Here is a 22,050-nt window from a genome sequence, read left to right on the forward strand (position 1 = left end):
AATATAGGGATACACCTTCATTAGCTGGAGCATGAAAATATGATTTATAAAGAGGGGGTTACTTACCTGTAACTGGAGGTTCTTCAAGATATGTGGTCCCTAACTGTATTCCACTGAGGGTTATGCACATGCACCATGCGCCCAGAGCTGGAGCTTTTCAAAGTAGTATTACTCGTTGGTCTGCTCATGCGCCCTTGTGCCACCCTGGAGTTTCACCTGAGGTGATAAAGGGTAGGGCAGACCGACTGTGTCTCCAGTTCCTTCTCTACTGCAGACATACCAGATCCCCACAGAGGAGGAGAAGGGTGGGATTGGAATACAGATAGGGATCACACATCTCAAAGAACCTCCAGTTATAGATAAGTAACCTCCCCTTCTTCTTTGAGTGATAGTTCCTATTGTATTCCACTGAGGGTGATTAACAAGCAGTACCTATATAGGAGGCGGGAGCGAGGAAGAAGACAGAACCGTGGAATGGAGGACCACTGCACCAAATGGCACTGGTGAGGCCACATCTGAAGTATTAAGTCCAGCTTTTGGCCCCCCGCTACAGAAAAGATGTGGACAGACTGGAGAGAGTCCAATGGAAGGCAACAAAAAGGATTAGGGGGCTGGGTCACATGACTTATGAGGAGAGGGTGAGGGAACTGGGCTTATTTAGTCTGCAGAAGAGTGAAGAGGGATTTGATAGCAGCCTTCAACTACCTGAAGCAGGGTTCCAAAGAGGATGGATCTAGACTGTTCTCAGTGGTGGCAGATGACAGAAAAAGGAGCAATGGTCTCAAGTTGCAGTAGGGGAGGTCTTTGTTGGATATTAGGAAAAACTGTTTCACTAGGAGGGTGGTGAAGCACTGGAATGGGTTCCCTAGGAAGGTTATGGAAGCTCCATCCTTACAGGTTTTTAAGGCCCGGCTTGACAAAGCCCTGGCTGGGATGATTTAGTTGGTGTTGGCCTTGCTTTGAGCAGGGGGTTGGACTAGATGACCTCCTGAAGTCCCTTCCAACCCTGATATTCTGTGATTCTGTGAAATGCCAAATGAGGCATCCATTGTGGAATCATATACTGGAGTATAGTGAGAGGAAAAGGTGTACATCAAACTCTACGTGGCTGCCTTACCTATGTGTGCAAGGGGCACGGCATGGAGTGTGGCTGTAGTTGATGCTTGCAGTCTCATGGAATGGACGCATATCCCTCAGGTGGAGATCATCCCAACAATTGGTAGCAGCATATAATACATCCTGAGACCTACCTGGAGATTCTCTGAGTGGAGATGGCCTGTCCCTTAATTCTCTTCACTATGGAAACAAATAGCCTGGGCAACTTTTGAAATGGCTTCATCCTTTGTAGGTAAAAGGCCAGGGTCCTATCTACATCGAGGTAATGGAGTTGCCATTCCTCAGGAGAGCAGTTTGGTTTGGGGAAAAGGTAGGTAAATGGATGGGTTAGTTGAGGTGGAAATGGGAAACCACTTTTGGAAGAAATCTGGGCTGTAGTTTCACTGAAACCTTGTATGTACGGAATGTGGTGAAAGGGTTTTCCCAACATGGCCCACAGTTCGTCAATCCTCCTCGCTGAGGTAATGGCAATGAGGAAAGCAACCTTCATAGAGAAGAGAGAAAGGGGACAGGAGGCCAGAGGTTCAAAGGGAGAGTTCATTAAGGAGATAAGGACTAGTCTGAGGTCCCACTGAGGGTGATAGGCAGAATGGGCAGGTATTTATGTATAAGGCCCTTCCAGAATCTGGCCATGAAGGGATGGGTAAAAATTTAATGCCCCTCCACCACAGGGTGGAAAACGCTAATAGCCACTGTGTGCACCCTGATGGAATTGAGAGCAAGCCCCGAGGTCTTCAGACAGAGGAAATAGTCTAAGAGCAGCGGGATGCCCACAGCTTCGGAGGTGAGGCTTTGTTGTTGTACCCAGGACGTGAAACATGCTCATTTAGCCTGATAGGAGCATCTAATAAAGTCCTTCCGGCTACTGGAGAGGATGTCTTGTACTGGTAACAAGCACTCTTGTGCTAACGGACGTGTCCATCCAAAAACCAAGTTGTCAGGTGAAGCATCCATGGATCGGGTGCCTGAGTCTGCTGTTGTGTTGTGTTAGCAGTTCCAGAAATGTCTGGAGCAGGAGTGGAGGGAGTTTTTACATGCAGAGAAGATGGCAGGATCAGAACAGAGCAATCAGAATGACTGTTGCTCTCTCCCACCAGAGTTTGTGGGTGACATGCGGTAAGAGTGGTTGGGGGGAAAGGCACAGTTCATCTAGTCTAACAATCAATGACTGGAGCATCGCTCTGTGCACAGGCACCAAGTCCCCATCTTAAGCAATAGTGAGTGCACTTGGTGTTGGTGTGGGATGCAAAGAGGTCCCTGATCAGAGTCCCCCAGCAACCAAAGATGTCCGTGACTCCCATGTCGTGTAATTCCCATTCACGGTTGGTTACAAAGCTCCTGCTGAGGGCATCGGCAATCACATTCTGGGTACCAGGCAGGTAGGAAGCCGACAAAAGGATATGATGTGCAACGCACCATTTCCATAGGCATACCACTTACGTACCCAGCGCTGGAGATCTCATGCCTCGTTTGTTTATGCAGTATATGTGGTGGTGTTGTCCAACATGATGAAGATGTGACAATAATGGAGAGCTGATAAGAACAAGTGTACCGCTTTGTGTATCGTCCAAAGTTCATGGCTCATGGCTAGGCTCTGGCGCCGGGGCCATAGCACTGGTACTGACGGCAGATTGGGGGGGTTCCCCAGCCAGGATCTGATTATGGCCCCATAGCGACCTCCATGAGGTGATTTTTGAGGTGGCGAGCTCGGCCTTCTTGTGTAGAGGCAGATACTGAACCTGGACCCAGTGCGGGCTTCCCCCAAACAGCACAAACAGTGTTGGTGCTTGTCGCTGATGGAAAATGAGCGAGGGCAGGAAGCACAGACTTAATATCTTCAGAATAATGTATTACCAGACCCGGGTGCTGAAAGGGAGGTGGGGTGGGGATTGTTGGTGGGAAAACCACTGATGCGGCAAAAAGTACTATCAAAAACCAATAAAATCTTAACTATGAACAAGAGTAAAAACAGTTTTTCTAAAAAGTTTGAAAAAATGCATCATCCGGGACAAGAGGACAGCAGAAGCTCTGACTTGGACCATGCAGCAGTGAGAAGGCACAGGAGATGCAGCCCCGCCCTTTATCACCTTGTGTGAAACCACAAGGTGGTGCAAGGACACATATGTGGACCAACAAGCGATATTACTTTGAAAAGCTCCGGCTTCAGGTGCATGCACATAACCCTCAGTGGAATACAATAGGGGCCATCACTCGAAGAAGAACCTGGGATTCTCTGTCCCAAGCCAGGATGTTACATAATCAATAGGCCAGTGCCACCTGGTGCTATCTAGCATGGCCCCCTATCAGCAATAGGTTTGGCTCAGGCTAACCCAATGAGCCAATTAGATTGTACTTCAGGCAGGCATCCATTTCAGAATCCTGTACACAAGCAATTTGGGGGGAAGACGGGGGGGAGAAAGAGAGTCAGGGCAGAGGAAAAAGAGACAATTCCCAGACAGTGACTGAAAAAGATGTGATTCCTATGTTGGTTGTACTGAATGGGAAAAGGTTTAGACAATATTTTATAACATTTACATTTACTTAAAGGGCAGCCTGTCTCTGAATCCCAATCTAAAGGAAAAGGAAGGCTGATTCTGTTTGAATGGGCACGGAGCTGATAGCAGGTTTGGCCTTTGAAATAGACACTGCAAATAAATTGGGACCCAAGAACAAAAAGAGCCTTGTTTGCCCAAAGAAGGCTGGATTCCTTGCTTCAGCAGCGCATATGGTCTTCCTACTCGAGAATTTCTCTTCTCCAGACATCCTTCCTAGTCTGGCCTAATTTAAGAGAAATAGAATTGGCAGTTCAGCTCAGCACAGCCTCGCTGTTCAGCTGCTTTCCCTTTCACCTCTCTATGAACAGGTTACCTGCAGTGGTGCTTCCTGCTGGCAAGCCAGAATGTACTGTCACAGCCATAGCAGTGTGCAGCTAGGTGGTCTGGAAGCCATCGTGTCACCTGTGAAACACAGAACACAAAGACAAATTTGTCAAGGAGACAGCTCTTGAAAAATCAGTCTGGCCTGAGCGTATAAAGCCCTTGAAGAGCAGAGACACGGATGTGCCCCCGCTACTTAAATTAGACAGATTCAATCCTGCCAATACTGAAAGAAAGAGAAGACAGAAATCTTCTCCTCGGAAAGTGATCCACCAAATTCCCTCCAGCCACACAGAGAAGAAGTCCTAATATATAGCTCACTGATTTTTTCTATACTTCAAAGGTACCCAAGCCAAACAGGTTTACAGGGAACGTGTTAGTCCAGGGTTCCTTCAGCTATTGTCTTTCCATGGTTTCTCAAAAATTGTTCATAGACACCTGACAGCAGAGGGCTCCTCTGCACAGATATTTGAAGTGTTAGAGATAAGTGAGGGCAAGAGGGATAGTTTACAAGAACTGGTGTGTGACCATGGGGCTGTAGTATAACCATGTTATGAAGATCATTTCCTAACAGAAGAAAAGAGGGAGGAATATCACAGACAGGGATTTAGTCTGTACCTCTGTGTCCTGTTTATCCACCTGCTCCCAGCTGGCTTCAGAGAAAATCTCTGTGCTGCAGCGAGACAAGCAGTTCTGATCCAGATTGCTTTCCGAGTCGGGTATTGAAGTCTGTTGGCAAACAAACACAGCTGAACAGAACCTGCACATACTCCCACTTCCACACAAACCAGAAGTAAACAGCTGGGAAGGGGGAATCTGTGCACTTCCTGCTAGGAAAAGATATGCGTGGACTGGAAGGGCTCAGGTCAGATATACTTACATACCTGTAATTTAGGTTGTGCCAGTACAGACAAGAGTTCTATCTGGGATGGGACTTAATGTGCAACAAGTGAGGTAGTTTGCTTGTGTAATGGTGTACTGCAACCGGACAGAATGAAACTGTTAACCCTTTAATGCCAGACATGGGGTTAAAATCTACCTGTTGCAGTGTATGTGTAAGATTCCGGACACATAGCAAATGATTAACAGTGGGCACCTCACAAATTTCACAGCTGTACCCTGTCAATCCAATTTTGGAGCCCTGTCTCCTTTCCAAAGTTCTTTCACTTTTAAAAACAATATTTATAATATGTATGCCTTGCTGTTTCTGATAGTTCCCTTGGGAAGATGCAATTTAAAATCAAACATGGAGAGGTAAGGATTAGAGTCCACTTCCACAAGTAAGTCTTTGGATTGATGCGTCCTTGCCAGGTAGAACTTTATTTCAACTAACTTTGGTCAAAGGACATACACAACAGCTCTTCCAGACATGAGAGATTCGAGAACTTTTGTTCTCCACCTTTCAGTGCTGGAGAGCTGGTACCTCTGATGCTAGCTTAGAGAATATACCTGTCAAGACTGGGCAGAAATAGAAGGTAGAAACTAGGACCCAGGTTTGTAAAGGTATGTAGGCACCTAAAGATGTAGATAGGCACCTAAGTGATTTTGAAAATCCATTTCAATCTGCCCATACATTACACATTGTGAAAGCCCTTATCTCAACAAGAATACTTTGAATTAAGCCAATGGGTCACATTTCTGCCAGGAACCCAAGCTCCAGCTAATGACAGATCATTTTGAATGACGCTCAGCAGACCTTGCAGTCCCAAAATCAGCATTTAGCAATTATTATATTAGCTGCAACCTCAGTGGCCCAAGAAGTTCATGCAAGTCTTTCCCAATGAATGTGCATGGGACTATCCAGCCCCTCTGTCAACTAGACCCTTTTGCCACTTCCAAAGGATGCTTATAAACATTACTCCTGGGGGAATTCTGCGCCACTGTGCAATGCAGAATTTGTGCAGAATTAATGTTCTGCACAGAATTTCCTTTTCCCCCCTGACAGAAATGGTTCTGCAGAGCTGCTGGCCGCTACTAGGGGCCACTGGACCCAGTAGAGCCCAGCTCCCCAGCTTGCAAATAGAAGACGCTGCCAGGGGAAGGGGGGGCTGGAGGATTCCTGGCAGCTGCAGTCCCTGACATGTCCTGAAAGAAGGACGTGGCGTGCACTACAGGGAACTCCATACAAGCCCAGGACCCAGCATCAGGGTGTTTCTTTCTCTGGATCCCTGGGCTCCAGGGGTGTGAATGTATTGGATGTGGGGCAACCCTCAGCTGGCCTCTGAGGGTAGGCGGTGCATATGTCTGGGCTGGGGAATGCACTGCTTTGGAGGAGTAGGGGGTGCAGGTGTCTGGGCTGGGGGTGCCCTGCAGTTGGGCTCTGGAGGGTAGGGGTGCAATGTCTGGGCTCAGAATAGAGGGTGTAAATGTCTGGGCTGGGGGATGACTGGTGCCTGGGCTCTGAGGGGCAGAGGATGTAGGTGTCTGGGCTGTGGAGGCACCCTGTGGCTGGGCTTTGGGGAGGGAAGGGGCTGCAGGTGTCTGGGCCCCTGGCTGGAGGGGGCAGAAAAGCAGGAACTGGGTTGACGTAGGGTTTTCTTTAACTCTCTAGTCCTGGGGGAATTTTTGTTGTTGTCTGTATTGCTACAGAGTTAGTTGCTGACAGATATTCAAAATACTTGAAACTGGTGTGATTATATAATGTTATTTTGACAAATAAATTATGCAGCATTTTAAAATATTGTGCACAGAATTTTTAATTTTTTGCACAGAATTCCCCCCAGGAGTAAAACCTGTAAGTACTGTAAATGTAAACCTTTTATAATTCTGTAGTTGTACAAAATATACACACTACATGTAAAACAATGAGGAGTCTGGTGGCTCCTAGAAGTGGGGCTTTTTTACCCACGAAAGCTTATGCCCACATAAATCTGTCTTTAAGGTGCCACCAGACGCCTCATTGTTTTTGTGGATACAGACTAACACGGCTACCCCTCTGATACTTGACACACTACATGTGTGTATAGAGAGTGAAGTTTTCATTATTATTGTAATTTGTACTGTGGTAGTGCTCAGAGACCTCATTCAGGATCAGTATCCCAATATACTATGTGCTGTTCAGACACATAGAAAGACATGGTCCCTGCTCCAATGAGTTTATAATCTGAGTATTCCCTTACGCCTATCCTACCATCTTCATCCTTTCCATCCCTCCACCCCTCATTCCTTCTCTGTTGCTTTCCACTTCCCTCTCTCTAGCTCTTCTCTAAACTAACTGAGAGGCCTCTGAAAAAAGAAGCCACAAACATAGCTGCTTTGTGGTAGTGGGGCTTCAAAGTTCCAGTGGCCCCTGCCGTTTGTTTTTTGAAGCTATGCTACCACCAAGAAGCAGAGTGAGGCAGGCGCATTGGCTTCTTTTTTGAAGTCTTGTTACTGCAGTTTAATTTAAACAAGAGGAGCAGGCAAAAATAGGTAAGGGGACGAGGACTGAAGGAAATTTAATTAAAAATTCACCACACCCACAGGTGCCCAATGTATTTGCTTTACCTACAGATTATATATTTACAATTACAAACTTGTGGATACTACACAATTTGTAATCTTTTTATAGTATCCATAATATTGCAACAACTACATAGATGATGTAGTCCAGCTGTAGCAAACATACTACACTCAAACTATACTCAAGATTCAGGTCCTACTCTAGCTGCTTTGAGAAGCTTTAATGCTGGTAAAGCTGGCTTTACCGGCGGGCCGGCTTTAGCAAGTGCAGGGCCCAATTACTGGAGGGGAGGGGGTTGTACTCACCAGATGGCGCACTCAGTCTTCGGCAGCACTTCGGATTGCCAGCCAGGAGAGTGGGGCCGCGGGGCTTGCTGCGCTCTGGCCAGGGTCACGGGGTCGCCACGCTCTGGCCACAGCTCCGGCCAGGAGTGCGGGGCCACGGGGTTTGCGGCACTCCGACCGGGGTCACGGGGCCGTGGGACTGCTGCACTCCAGCCGGAGCTTCGGCTGGGGGGGCGGGGCAGCAGGGCTTGCAGCGCTTCGGCCAGGGGAGCGGGGCTGCGGGGCTTGCTGCACTCCAGCCGGAGCTCCGGCCGGGGTAGCGGGGCCAAGGGGTTTGCTGCACTCCAGCTGGAGCTCCGGCCGGGGGAGTGGGGCCACGGGGCTTGCAGAGCTCCGGCCGGGGGAGCGGGGCTTTGGGGCTTGTGGAGCTCCAGCCGGGGTAGCGGGGCCGCGGGGCTTGCTGCACTCCAGCCGGAGCTCCGGCCGGGGGAGTGGGGCCATGGGGCTTGCAGAGCTCCGGCCGGGAGCGGGGCCAAGGGGCTTGCTGCATTCCAGCCGGAGCTCCGGCCGGCGGAGCAGGGCCGCCATAGACCCCAGTGGAGCTGACCACCCCCGGGGTGAGTAGAAAAAAATTAAAAAGGTGCCTAAGGCGCGGGGTCTGATTCTGGGGAATCGGGTGAATCAGCCTAAAGCCGGCCCTGTTTACTAGCACTTGAAGATTCCCCTTTTCTAAGGGAAATCCCTGGGTGGCAGAGGCAGCATAACAATTCTAAGTCGTCACCATTACTGAGCCTAGTGTAGGCCACATCTTTGAGGGAAGGGGACATGGCCCACATCCCTGTGCCTCAGTGGATCCCAGCTCCCAGGACAACCACCTTTGCACCCACCTCCCTGTGAATTATGCCAAGGACCAAAGGGCCAGTCATAGAATCATCAACAATTAGGGTTGGAAGAGACCTCCAGAGGTAATCTAGTCCATCTCCCCTGCTCGAAGCAGGACCAACCCCAATTAAATCATCCCAGCCAGTCCTATAGATCTGGCCCAATAAATTGTATGTAAATGTTTAAAAAGTTCTCTAAACCATTTTATGAGCACAGGAAAAACTATGTAAAGACACCGTGATTAGCCCCATTCCACAGCACACCAAAGGTGTGTGTAAATTAGGACAGTCAAACAATTAAAAAAAATAATCAGAAGATTAAAAAAAATAGTAGCGATTAAACACAGTTTTAATCGCACTGTTAAACAATAGAATACCAATTTAAATTTATTATAAATATTTGTGGATGTTTTTCTACATTTTTAAATACATTAATTTCAATTATAACAGAATACAAAGCTCACTTTATATTATTATTTTTTATTACAAATATTTCCACTGTTAAAAAGATAATCTACGAGTCAAAGCATGAAAGGGCATATGAATAGTTATGTGAATGCCTGTTCTCACTTTCAGGTGACATTGTTAATAACAAGTGGGCAGCATTATCTCCTGTAAATGTAAACAAACTTGTCCGTCTTAGTGATTGGCTGAACAAGTAGGACTGAGCGGATTTGTAGGTTCTAAAGTTTTAAATTGTTTTGTTTTTGAGTGCAATTATGTGGAAAAAAAAATTCTGCATTTGTAGGTTGCACTTTCATGATAAAGAGATTGCACCTGAAAGTGAGAACAGCATGCCCTTTTCAGTACAGACTCACAGGACTGGAAGGGAACTCGAGAGGTCATTTAGTCCAGTCCCCTGCACTCATGGCATGACTGAGACGTTAAAAAAATATTACCATAAACAAAATTCACAAACAACAATACTTCTTACCAAACGGCTGACTTAGAACTGTGGGCTCCAGAAATGTGATTAACCAATCCAATATTGTCAGCAGTGGCTGAATTACCGTTACACTTACCACTTCGTCCCCATAATCGCCACTGAAACGTAGTGAGCTATTCAGGTACTGGCTCTCCAACCGGCTCCTCAACTCCTGCACTTGCTTCTTCAATATCTCCACTTCCTGCTGATGCCCAGTTTCAATCTGACGCAGGCGCTGCTGGATAACATCAGTGTAGACTGGCATCCCATCATCATCCAAGTGGTTCCTGGTGGGTTGGTCTGGGCTGCTAACTGTCTGTTGCCTCCCAGAATGGTCATGCACCCACTTATGGTGCAAGTTCCTCAAGTGAAACTGGGCAGAACTACAACTAGCTGTAGAGACCTGCCGGCTCAGAGAGGCTTTGATCCTATCATCCTCTCCATTCACACAGTGTCCATTTGCTGCAGGGTATTTCGGGATAATACTAAACCTTGCAGGTTTCTCTGTCACCTTGTTCTCAGTCTCCAGCTCCCCATTACACACAATCTCATCTTTACATTCAGCTAAAGGCAAGGCACAAGGGGAAGGCATTGAGCTGTGTGTGTTGCTGCTGTTAGAAGTCCTGTTTACTTTTGTTCCCAGTCTGTGTAGCTCTATCATGTTTTCCCCCTCAGGTCTGTTTTCAGTTGTTTGAGAAAGTTCTTCAGCACTGTTGTCCATCAGATGAGGTAAGTGGCAAGGGCCTTTCTGAATCAGCTCTTGCTTTGCTCCATTCTCTGTTAAGGTTTCGGTAGAACTTTCTATGTTGGATGTTTTTGCCTCATGTTGGATTGTGATGGGCAATGGAGGGCTCTCTGCTTCTATATGAAGTCTACTAACACCTTCCTCCACATTCTTCTGAATGTCACTATTTACAGTACTCTCCAAGGGAATAGTTTGTAGTCCTTTCACCTGAAGTAACTTCTGGATACTGTTACTGAGATCCATAGGCTCCTCCTGTTGTCTTTTAAGCTCAGAAGAACCTTGTGAAACTGGATGTAGATTGGACACTGGATTGTTTATTGAAGTATCTGTATCCATCTCAGTCTTTTCATAGAGGCCATCAACATACTCATCAAGATTTTCAGTTCTGTTCTCCTTACCCAGGATAACCTCCTCCTCATCCTCTTTGCCTGTTGTCTCCAGGGTACCCCTCAAGAGCTCCTCCAGACCAACATCCTCTTTGGTGGCCTCCTGCAAAATGTTCTCCATCTGTCCCTCTGCCACGCCAGCTGCAACTGAAAGCTCTGCTCCAACAAGAGCCCTGCCTTGTTTGCTCAGGCTGTCCCCATCAAATGGATCATCCCCTGGGTTGCCAAGGCTGCTCGGCTCCAGGGACCTACGGTGCTCTTGCCACTTTTCATTGAGGCTGGGATCACTACTACGTCGGTTAGTTGTAGGCACGTTGCTGTCGCAGGCCGTTGTCAGATTGTCAAACGATCTCGTCTTTGGTAGCCTACAGAGGTACAAAATCAGAATCAAAAGTTACTTTTAAAAATATTTAATTACACAGGTTATTATTAATGAGCTTCCCAATTTTGAAATCCCAACCAGTCACTCACTACTGTGGAGTTCTGCAGTGCACTACAGTATTATCTAACAGTTCAGTCTGATCATTGATGGGTCAAAGCTGCTCCAGCACCATCCCATCTGGCCTTCTCTCTCCATCAAGAAAATTTCTTCAACTAATCTTCAGTATTCCCAGAATCATCCCTCCACACCAAAGCTCCATTTCCAACTAGCATGCACCCAGAATCATCTTATTGGAAAAGGCTTCTCTAAAGACCAGGTAAGCAGTACTTACATGAATGTAATACAAGAAAAAAAGCCGTGTGTACAATGAACGCAAGACAGCCCTGAAGATGCTATATCCCATGTTTTCTGGCCTCCACAATACAGAGGCAGTACACCAAAGCAGAATAAATTCTGCAACTGGGGACAGTACCTGGGATGTTATTTGGGCATACTCCGTATACTGAACTGTGTTTTATCTGTTAATTTATTTCAAACCTATTTTCTGCTCTAATGTGTTTGTTACACAACAATCCAGGAAGCTGAATACTTTCAAAATTGAAATGACCACACAGGGCTTTTTGTTAGTCATTTAAACAGTCCCACACCTCCCTCCCACAGCAAGTGCTCCTCTCCCTAAATCTCACAACATTCTCTGTTGATCTTACTTTACAGGATGGGATTTCTGGGCTCTAGGCTCACCTGCCCAGAGACTGATCTTCAGGGCTGGAGCCTGGAACTGGGTAAGGGGCACAGGTGTCATCAGCAGGGGTGGAGGGGGAAGAACATGGTAGGTAAACAGCACTCCAGAGCATTAAATTACGCACATGACACACTGGATACAGCACCTAGAAAGAGAAAATGTGGCATGTTCATGTTTAGGAACATTAACCTGTCTCTCTCCAGGAATTTTGCTACTCTAATTTAACAGCTCAGGTTCACAGTCCAGAGGTTCTACAACAGCATTTTTAATAATTTACTCCTAGCTATCAAGTTGTTATCCTTTCCTTCAGATATGGGGATTTTGGGAGGGGAAGGGTTTAAATAACTTAGAAAAATCTTTATTTCCATAAACACGGTGACATTTTAACAGTTCTCTACAGGTTCTTATAGCATGCCCATCACTACAATATCTGAATGCCTAACATATTATTCTATCAAATATACATAAAGACAACTATGCCTCTCTCCCCCAAGTCCCTTGTGAGAGTTAATTACTATGGGAGAACTAACTGAAAAAGTGAAAGTGATGAAATTAGATATGTGCAAAAACTTCCATAACATTTTTTGTTATGCCAGTTTTTTGACAAAAGTTTAAGATATCTTATGACACAACTCTTTTATCCCCCCAGTGTAACGTGACAGAGATCTCCTGTTGGTAATCATACCTTGTCAAGCACACAAAATATTTTATTACAGGGAATACAGCATATATCTGACATAGAGATGCTCTCTATGGCTGCATTTGGTATGTCCCAGTGGTCTGCTGAAAACACTGTAATGTAAATGCTTCAGTAAGATGGCTTTGGTGGTGTGGGAGTGCATGGCATAGCAGAGGTTAAGCTAAGGCTACTCAAACATAAAACCTTGCTATGGCACTCAAATGGTAACTATCCACTGGGTACGCGGGGGAATATCCATAAGAATATCCATAAAAATGGCCATACTGGGTCAGACCAAAGGTCCATCCAGCCCAGTATCCTGTCTTCTGACAGTTGCCAATGCCAGGTGCCCCAGAGGGAATGAACAGAGCAGGTAATCATCAAGTGATCTTTCCCCTGTTGCCCATTCCCAGCTTCTGGCAAACAGAGGCTAGTGACACCATCCCTGCCCATCCTGGCTAATAGCCATTGATGGACCTATCCTCCATGAACTTATCTAGTTCTTTTTTGAACACTGTTATAGTCTTGGCTTTCACAACATCCTCTGGCAAGGAGTTTCACAGTTATCTTTAGGCAGTACATTCATGGAACAGGCGAAGTCAAATCATCACCCACAGGAATAACTGGGATGCTTCCTTGAGGTGGATATTTTTGGGACAGTCACTTTCCCTGACTCCCACAGTTGTAATGCAGAATCCCTAAAGGGACTCTCCCACAGGTGATGGGGAATGAATGATACATACAGTTTCTGACTGGGAGGAGTAAAGCAGGTTTTTGAAGGCTTTGTTTGCTGCTCGCAGCAGAGACCAGACAGAACATGTCCTTTCCTGAGTATGTTTTTCTCCTCTCTCCTTCGCATTGTTGCACAGGAATGTACCAAAGAGGCAAGAGTAGGTGTGCTGCACCAATTTGACCTGTACAGACCAATACAGATAGAGTCATATGGCAGCACACATGGTGTATGTGAAAGATGTAACTTTCATGCTTAAGAGGCAATTAATCTACTATTCATGTGAGGCTGTCTATGTAAGGCTTTGTGTAGGATGCCATATAAATCTATTTAGCATTTTTTGCATGCCTTCTTAGAAAGCTAATGACAAGAACATAGCAGCACAATGGGCTCTTCTCCATTATGCACCATCATATTTGAGCTATATAAAATGTTAAGAGGAAACAGAACATACAGACTGCCTGTTTATTTACATGCTGTGTCTAAAACTTACGTATTGAAACCAGGGCTCTGGAGAATATGGTAGAGAAGGGAATTTTTGACACAGTTGTCACATAGCATCAATAAAGTGAAAAAGCACTGAGCTGGCGATAATAGGTAATCATAGAATATCAGGGTTGGAAGGGACCTCTCAGGAGGTCATCTAGTCCAACCCCCTGCTCCAAGCAGGACCAATCCCCAACTAAATCATCCCAGCCAGGCCTTTGCCAAGCCTGACCTTAAAAGCCTCTAAGGAAGGAGATTCCACCACCTCCCTAGGTATCCCATTCCAGTGCTTCACCACCTTCCTAGTGAAAAAGTTTTTCCTAATATCCAACCTGAACCTCCCCCACTGCAACTTGAGACCGTTACTCCTTGGTCTGTCATCTGGTACCACTGAGAACAGTCTAGATCCATCCTCTTTGGAACCCCCTTTCAGGTAGTTGAAAGCAGCTATCAAATTCCCCCTCATACTTCTCTTCTGCAGACTAAACAATCCCAGTTCCCTCAGCCTCTCCTCATAAGTCGTGTACTCCAGCCTCCTCTTTCCAATTTTTCCACATTCTTCTTGTAGTGTGGGGCCCAAAACTGGACACAGTACTCCAGATGAGGCCTCACTGATGTCGAATAGAAGGGAATGATCACGTCCCTCGATCTGCTGCCAATGCCCCTACTTATACAGCCCAAAATGCCGTTAGCCTTCTTGGCAACAAGGGCACACTGTTGACTCATATCCAGCTTCTCGTCCACCATAACTCCTAGGTCCTTTTCTGCAGAACTGCTTCCTAGCCATTCAGTCCCTAGTCTGTAACAGTGAATGGGATTCTTCCGTCCTAAGTGCAGGACTCTGCACTTGTCCTTGTTGAAACTCCTCAGGTTTCTTTTGGCCCAGTCCTCTAATTTGTCTAGGTCCCTCTGGATCCTATCCCTACCCTCCAGCGTATCTACCACTCCTCCCAGTTTAGTGTCATCCGCAAACTTGCTGAGAGTGCAGTCCACGCCATCTTCTGTCTTGTGGCACAAATGGAAACACAGGAAGCTCATCCAATCTAGATTGTAGCTCACTGCACACTATAGCCTCAATCCAGCAAAGCCCTGGAGAATGTACTTATCTTTAAGCATGTTAATAATCCAATTGACTTCAACAGAACTACTCGTGTTAAAAGTTAAACACATGCTTAACTGCTTTGCTGAATTAGGGCCTTCAGCTCTAAAAAGACCAGAAGATGGAATGACTCAGGGAATTGGTGAAGCATTATAGAAACTTTCTCCTCTAGGTTGTCAGTTCAAATTCATCCATGTAGTCAGTGACTGACAATAACGGTGTGACTGGCTTGGTGGCCCTGAGATGTGACTTCAATAGTCTTAGCCAAACTTCTCAGAGGACAGTTGTCAATATCAGAAAAGCCACATGTTCTAGGCAGTTTTAGCAGAGAAAGAGAATGGAAACTCCTTCTTGCTCTTAGAGACATACTCTCCAGGTCAGGATGAAATAGTGTAGCGGAGAAGTGCTGGGGAAGTTTGCATTGTCATTACCTGTGCTGTCCCTATTCCGTGGATATTTGAATCCAGGACCTGATTTCTTTTTTTCTTTAAAGTTTAAAGGAAGTCCTAGAAGGCCCCATCCCTGCTTTCAGAGAGAACTGATTGCAGATTCCATGAAGACAAGTGGTTTTGTCTGCCAGACAAGGCTCAACAGTTGTCACATCTGTTTATCAGGCTGCACTGTGATATAAGGTAGATGGGAGAATCGGAAACCCCTCAGGGCTATTCAGTGTGTTAGCTCTGTCTACTGGTTTAGAAGTATTTAATAAAACAGTAATCTCTCAAGCCACAACTCACAAGGAATGCTTCGTTAAACTCGAAAGAGCAAGGGAACTGCCTCTGGAGCTGATGGACGCAGTCCAACCACTGTAAAAATACTGGGCAGCGCTCATTTAGGTCATCCGAATTCTCACCATGGCCACAGCGATCTGCAAACTTGTGGCCAAAATCCAGCCATTCCATCTCCACTAGCACCTGGAAACCCTGCAGGAAAGAAAATGCAGTTGAAGGTCTCCAGATTTTTTTGTCAGTCCAAATGTTACAATTTTCCAGGACACAGTCTGAGACTTCTCATGCTTAATATACCTGGTTTCTTTTCAGAATTAATCATGTTTTCTTTCAACCTACTTTCCTTCTATTTAATTCCCTTCACAATTAACCCACCATATCATTCAATAGCATCCATCAGATTCAGCAAGACTGGTGATAACATTCGTACATTTTCAGAGAAGAAACCTGAGTTCAATCATTCAGTAGCCTTCCCTATTAATCTGCAAAGAAACCCAAACTCAGCCATCCTCCCATGCATAAATGGACGGTTTACAAACCTCTATAGTCCTGTAATATGGATCAAGCAGCAGCTTGGACAGTGCCACTATCTGTGGGGTTCGGTCCCAGCCATCCGAGCAGTGCACCAAGACTGGTCGCTGGTCTCTATCTACTGCATGCACTACCAATAGTGCAGATTTCAGAAGCACAGACAAGTGCTGCAGCCATTTGGTACTTTCCAGTGCTGATAACCAACTAAAGAAAAACCAAGGGAGGATAGTTTATGCTCTTTTTAATGTTTCCCAGCTGAAATCTTTGAATTAAAAAAAAAATCAGAGTGATCATAATTAAACTCCCATTATAGTACTAAACAATGAGTGCTTTCCTTGAATCTATTTTTTCACTTAAATTATCTTGTTAATGCTCTCACAAGTTTGCAGGAAATACAGACAGTCTACTTAGTGAATGTGAAAGGCTCATGGCAGCAAATGAAGAACCAGGAGAAACTGCTAGAGGAAAGAGGGTTGAAATGCTGCAGTGTTCTGGGGAATGTTCAGTCAGAAGACCCCTCAGTTATTGTCACTGGAGGTCAGTTATACCATGGAAATGATAGGCTGGGTCTCCAGGGTGAGGATATTAGGAATGTGGTAAGTTCATGGAGCAACACTAGTGCCTTTCAAAGGCAAGTCAGACTGCTACAGGCTTCTGGGGTTAGATAGCATGTTACAATAGCAGTTTTACAAAATCAGGGGAAAGCTGAAATATTGCAGGATGCACAGGTGAGACTAACCAAGCCCACCTGGCAGTAATATACGCTAATATTAAAGCAAAGGATCCAATTTTGATCCCCGTCTCATTTGCTATCTCCATTTTAGAATTAATGAGTCAGTAACTTCCTTTGGCTCAAGCTATATTAAGCTGTAGCATGTTTACAAAGAGAAGGCTGTGGAAGAACAAACACCTGCTTAATTCAGTCTAGAAAATATCAGGGGAAGAATGAGAGTTAGACACAAAAATATAATTTAAGAAAGAAAAAAACCTCAAATGCCCACTTACTTTCCTGGGTCTGGCATCTGTGTGCAGAGCAAGCGCAGCGACTGAAAGCTCTTCCGGATAGAATGGATGTTTGCCATCCCCATGAACACCACTTCACAATTTGGATAATACTCTGTAGAAAATTATAAAAAACAAGAGGAGGAATTAAAAACAACATGAATATTAAGTTAAAAAAGCAGCTTTTCTATAAAAACAAACTGCTGCAGTTGTGGACTGATGAAATAGTGCTGTTTAGCACAATCTCCCGTAGACAAAAATTTGTGCTTGGACTTCAGCTGGTATTCCAGAAATTACAACACATGGTGGAAAAAAAGACGGCACTCACCTTTGTAACTGTTGTTCTTCGAGATGTGTTGCTCATATCCATTCCAGTTAGATGTGCGCGCGCCGCGTGCACGTTCATCGGAGAAACTTTTACCCTAGCAACCCTGGCGGGTGGCTGGGCGCCCCCTGGAGTGGCGCCGCTATGGCGCCCAATATATACCCCAGCCAATCCGGCCACCCTTCAGTTCCTTCTTGCCGGCTACTCCAACAGTGGGGAAGGAGGGTGGGTTTGGAATGGATATGAGCAACACATCTCGAAGAACAACAGTTACAAAGGTGAGTAACCGTCTTTTCTTCTTCGAGTGATTGCTCATATCCATTCCAGTTAGGTGATTCCCAAGCCTTACCTAGGCGGTGGGGTCGGAGTGAGATGTGGCGGTATTTAGAACTGCTACGCCAAAGGCCGCATCATCCCTTGATTGTTGGACCAGTGCATAGTGTGCGGTGAATGTGTGGACCGATGACCAGGTTGCTGCACGGCATATCTCCTGGATAGGCACATGCGCCAGGAAGGCTGCCGACGACACCTGAGCTCTCATGGAATGTGCCGTGACGTGGCCAGAGGGGACACGAGCTAGATCGTAGCATGCGCGAATGCATGCAGTCACCCAGGAGGAAATTCTCTGAGAAGAGATTGGTAGACCCCTCATCCGTTCTGTGACCGCCACAAACAGTTGAGGAGACTTTCGGAATGGCTTTGTTTGCTCAATGTAGAAAGCGAGTGCTCTACGTACATCTAAGGAGTGTAACTGCTGTTCCCTCCGAGAAGAGTGGGGCTTCGGGAAGAAGACCAGGAGGAAGATGTCCTGGTTGGTATGGAAGGCAGACACAACCTTAGGGAGGAACGCCGGGTGGGGTCGCAGATGTACCTTGTCTTTATGGAAAACGGTGTAGGGCGGGTCCACTGTGAGAGCTCTCAGCTCGGAGACCCGCCTGGCCGATGTACTGGCCACCAGGAAGGCCGTCTTCCATGACAGGTACAGGAGTGAGCAAGTCGCCAGTGGCTCAAATGGTGGAAGCGTGAGCCTGTTTAGGACCAAGTTAAGGTCCCAGGTAGGAGCAGGGCAGCGTACGGGGGGGCAGATACGCTCCAGGCCTTTAACGAATCTAGCGACTAAGGGGTGGGAGAATACGGAGCGGCCACCTTCTCCTGGTTGGAAAGTGGATATGGCCGCTAAGTGCACCCTCAAGGAGGATGTCGCTAGGCCCTGCTGCTTAAGGTACCAGAGGTAGTCTAGGACCGTGGGAATTGGAGCCTCCGAAGGGGTCACACCCTGAGTAGCACACCAGCAAGAGAAGTGCTTCCACTTGACCGTGTACGTTGAGCGGGTGGAAGGCTTCCTGCTGTTAAGGAGGATATGCTGGACCGGTGCGGAGCAGCTCAACTCCACCGCATTCAGCCATGCAGGAGCCACGCCGTGAGGTGGAGGGCTCGTAGGTCCGGGTGACGAAGCCTGCCGTGATCCTGTGTGATCAGGTCTGGGTGGAGAGGGAGGGGGATTGGAGGGTCCACAGACAGATCCAGCAAAGCGGTGAACCAATGTTGTCTGGGCCACGCAGGTGCGATCAGTATTAGACGCGCTTTGTCCCTGCGGAGTTTCAACAGGACTTTGTGCACCAGAGGAAACGGAGGGAAGGCATACAATAGGTGGTGGGACCATGGCAGGAGGAATGTGTCCGTGATCGACTCGGAAGAGAGACCTCGAAAGGAGCAAAACTCCTGGCACTTCCTGTTGGACCTGGTCGTGAATAGGTCTATGCGGGGAAATCCCCACTTCTGGAAGAGGGAATGGATAACATCCGTCTGATCGACCATTTGTGGCATAGGAAGGATTGGCTGAGTCTGTCCGCCAGTGCCTTCCTGACCCCTGGGAGGAAGGATGCCACGAGATCTATCGATTGGGCTATGCAGAAGTCCCAGAGTTGAATGGCTTCCTGACATACGGGAGACGAGCGGGTTCCCCCCTGTTTGTTGATGTAGTACATGGCCGTTGTGTTGTCCGTGAATACGGAAACACAACAGCCGTGCAGATGTTGTTGGAACGCCTGGCAGGTGAGGCGGACTGCCCTCAACTCCCGGACATTTATGTGGAGTGACAACTCTTGGGACGACCAGAGGCCCTGGGTACGTAGGTGCCCTAGGTGGGCCCCCCAACCCAGGGATGATGCATCGGTTGTTAGAGTCATCGACGGTGGCCGTGGGTGGAACGGCATCCCCATGCATACTAGGGATGGGGTCAGCCACCAGTCGAGGGAGCGGAGGGGGCCGGAGGGGACTGTCACCAATACGTCTAGGTGGTCCTTGCCCGGGCGGAATACCGAATGAAGCCACGTTTGGAAGGGTCTCATTCGGAGCCTGGCATACTTTGTCACATAAGTACATGCGGCCATATGCCCCAATAGTGCGAGACAGGTGCGAGCTGTGGTGACTGTGGAGGCCTGCAAGCTCCGTATGATCGAGACGATAGTCTGAAAGCGGGGCTGAGGTAAGTAAGCCCTGGCTTGAGTAGAGTCCAGGGTCGCACCTATGAAGTCCAACCTCTGCGTGGGGACCTGGGTGGATTTCTCGGCATTGAGAAGCAGGCCTAACTGGGAGAAGAGGTCCGTAACCACCTCGACATGCTGCCGCACCTGCGACTGGGAGGACCCCTTTAGGAGCCAGTCGTCGAGGTACGGAAACACGTGAATTTGCCGCCGACGGAGGTGGGCGGCCACGACGGCCATGCACTTGGTAAACACCCTCGGGGCCATGGAGAGGCCGAAGGGTAGGACTGCGAATTGGAAGTGCTGATGTCTGACTGTGAAGTGAAGGTACTTCCTGTGCGATGGAAAGATGGCAATATGGAAGTACGCGTCCTTCATGTCGAGGGCGGCATACCCGTCTCCAGGATCCAGTGAGGGGATAATCGTTCCCAGGGAGATCATGCGGAACTTCAACTTGAGCATCCATTTGTTGAGGCCCCGCAGGTCTAGGATGGGTCTGAGACCTCCCTTGGACTTGGGAATCAGAAAATAGCGGGAGTAAAACCCTTTTCCTCTCTCGTCTAGAGGTACCTCCTCTATAGCTCCTGCTGCGAGGAGAGATCGGACCTCCTGCAGGAGGGTTTGCTCGTGAGAGGGGTCCCTGAAGAGGGACCGGGAAGGGGGGTGGGAAGGGGGTGAGGAAGCAAATTGTAGGTGGTATCCTTGCTTCACCGTGCGCAGCACCCAACAGTCTGATGTTAACTGGGACCACGCTGGGAGGAAGTGGGAGAGGCGGTTGGAGAAGGTAGGGGAAGGATCCTGTCTTGAGGCTGGTACGCCATCCCCAGGTGCACCTTCAAAAGCCGGACTTGGGGCCCGGTGGTGCCTTGGAGGGCCCTTGGTTTTGGCCTCCCTGGGAGCTGGACTGGCGCCTGCGGCCCCCCCGGCCACGCCGTCTACTGAAGTCCTGCCTCTGACGGGGTGGGAAGTATGGGCGGCGTGCTTGGGGTCTGAGGGGTCTACGCTGGGTGGAAGGTGTATGCATCCCCAGCGAGCGTATGATGACTCGATTGTCCTTCAGGTTTTGCAGTTTGGAATCCGTTTTGTCCGAGAACAAACCCTTCCCGTCAAAGGGTAAGACCTGGACGGTATATTGCAGTTCTGGGGGTAGAGTGGAGGTCTGAAGCCAGGAAATGCGCCTCATGGTGATTCCTGAGGCCAAGGTTCTGGCTGCTGAGTCGGCCGCGTCGAGGGAGGCCTGTAGAGAGGTCCTGGCCACCTTCTTACCCTCCTCCAGGAACGCATTGAATTCCGGGCATGAGTCCTGGGGTAGTAGCTCGGAGAACTTACCCACCTCCACCCATATATTGCAGTTATATCGGCCCAATAGGGCCTGTTGGTTGGCCACACGGAGTTGCAAGGCCCCAGCTGAGTACACCTTGTGACCCATGAGGTCCATCCACCTAGCCTCTTTGGATTTGGGGGCCGGTGCCTGCTGGCCATGTCGTTCCCTGTCGTTGACAGATTGGACAACTATGGAGGAGGGAAGAGGGTGGACGTACAAGTACTCGTACCTCCGAGAGGGTACCATGTACTTTCTTTCCACTCCCTTAGCCGTCGGTGGAATGGAGGCTGGAGATTGCCAAAGGTTATCGGCGGTGGACTGGATAGTCTTAATGAATGGGAGGGCTACTCGGGTAAGAGCATCCGCAGAGAGGATGCTCACTACTGGGTCCTCAACCTCTGGGACCTCCTCCACAGGTGGGCTGATGTTAAGGGCCATTCTGCGTAGGAGGTCCTGGTGAGCCCTGAGGTCTATCGGTGGGGGACCTGAAGCTGAAGACCCGGCCACGGCCTCATCTGGCGAGGAGGAGGAGGAGGATACTCTGGGGATGAGGGCATCCTGGTTGGTCTCCTGCGCCTGGACCGGTTCTTGCTCCAGTTGACCCAGGGAGTCTGGTGGCAGTTGTTTTTCCGACTCAACCGCCGGGGGGCGGGAAACAGTGGCCTCTGGTACCCGATGTTCTGAGGTGGCAGAACGGGTCTGGGGAAGGGGGCCACCCTGGGTCTGATGGTATGCCCAGGGTGTCCAAAAACCCCATTGTTGGGATCCCACGTCCTGCGGGCGGGGGTCCTGGAACACTCCCAGCGGTACTTCGGGATCCTGGTCCCGGTCGTAGTAGCTACCCGCCTGGGAGGATGCCAACATGCCTCTGGACGGCCATG

The 22,050-nt window shown here is 48.0% G+C and overlaps 1 protein-coding gene across 8 annotated transcripts in view; it reads right to left on the minus strand.

The window, feature by feature from the left end:
- MTMR3 (myotubularin related protein 3) overlaps positions 1-22,050 on the minus strand; it is a 203,931-nt gene that overhangs the window by 6,442 nt on the left and 175,439 nt on the right. For 7 of the 8 annotated variants that reach the window (XM_050923679.1, XM_050923678.1, XM_050923682.1 and 4 more), the window contains 8 exons: positions 17,038-17,149; positions 16,041-16,236; positions 15,511-15,696; positions 13,202-13,372; positions 11,779-11,924; positions 9,622-11,020; positions 4,611-4,721; positions 3,985-4,073 (listed from right to left, as the gene is read on the minus strand). In XM_050923679.1, coding sequence (XP_050779636.1) covers positions 3,985-4,073; positions 4,611-4,721; positions 9,622-11,020; positions 11,779-11,924; positions 13,202-13,372; positions 15,511-15,696; positions 16,041-16,236; positions 17,038-17,149 — 2,410 coding nt within the window. The remainder of the gene's footprint in view (positions 1-3,984; positions 4,074-4,610; positions 4,722-9,621; positions 11,021-11,778; positions 11,925-13,201; positions 13,373-15,510; positions 15,697-16,040; positions 16,237-17,037; positions 17,150-22,050) is intronic. The other variant, XM_050923684.1, reaches the window with a different exon arrangement.

The sequence above is a fragment of the Gopherus flavomarginatus genome, chromosome 15, assembly GCF_025201925.1.
Source record: "Gopherus flavomarginatus isolate rGopFla2 chromosome 15, rGopFla2.mat.asm, whole genome shotgun sequence".
Taxonomy (NCBI): domain Eukaryota; kingdom Metazoa; phylum Chordata; order Testudines; family Testudinidae; genus Gopherus; species Gopherus flavomarginatus.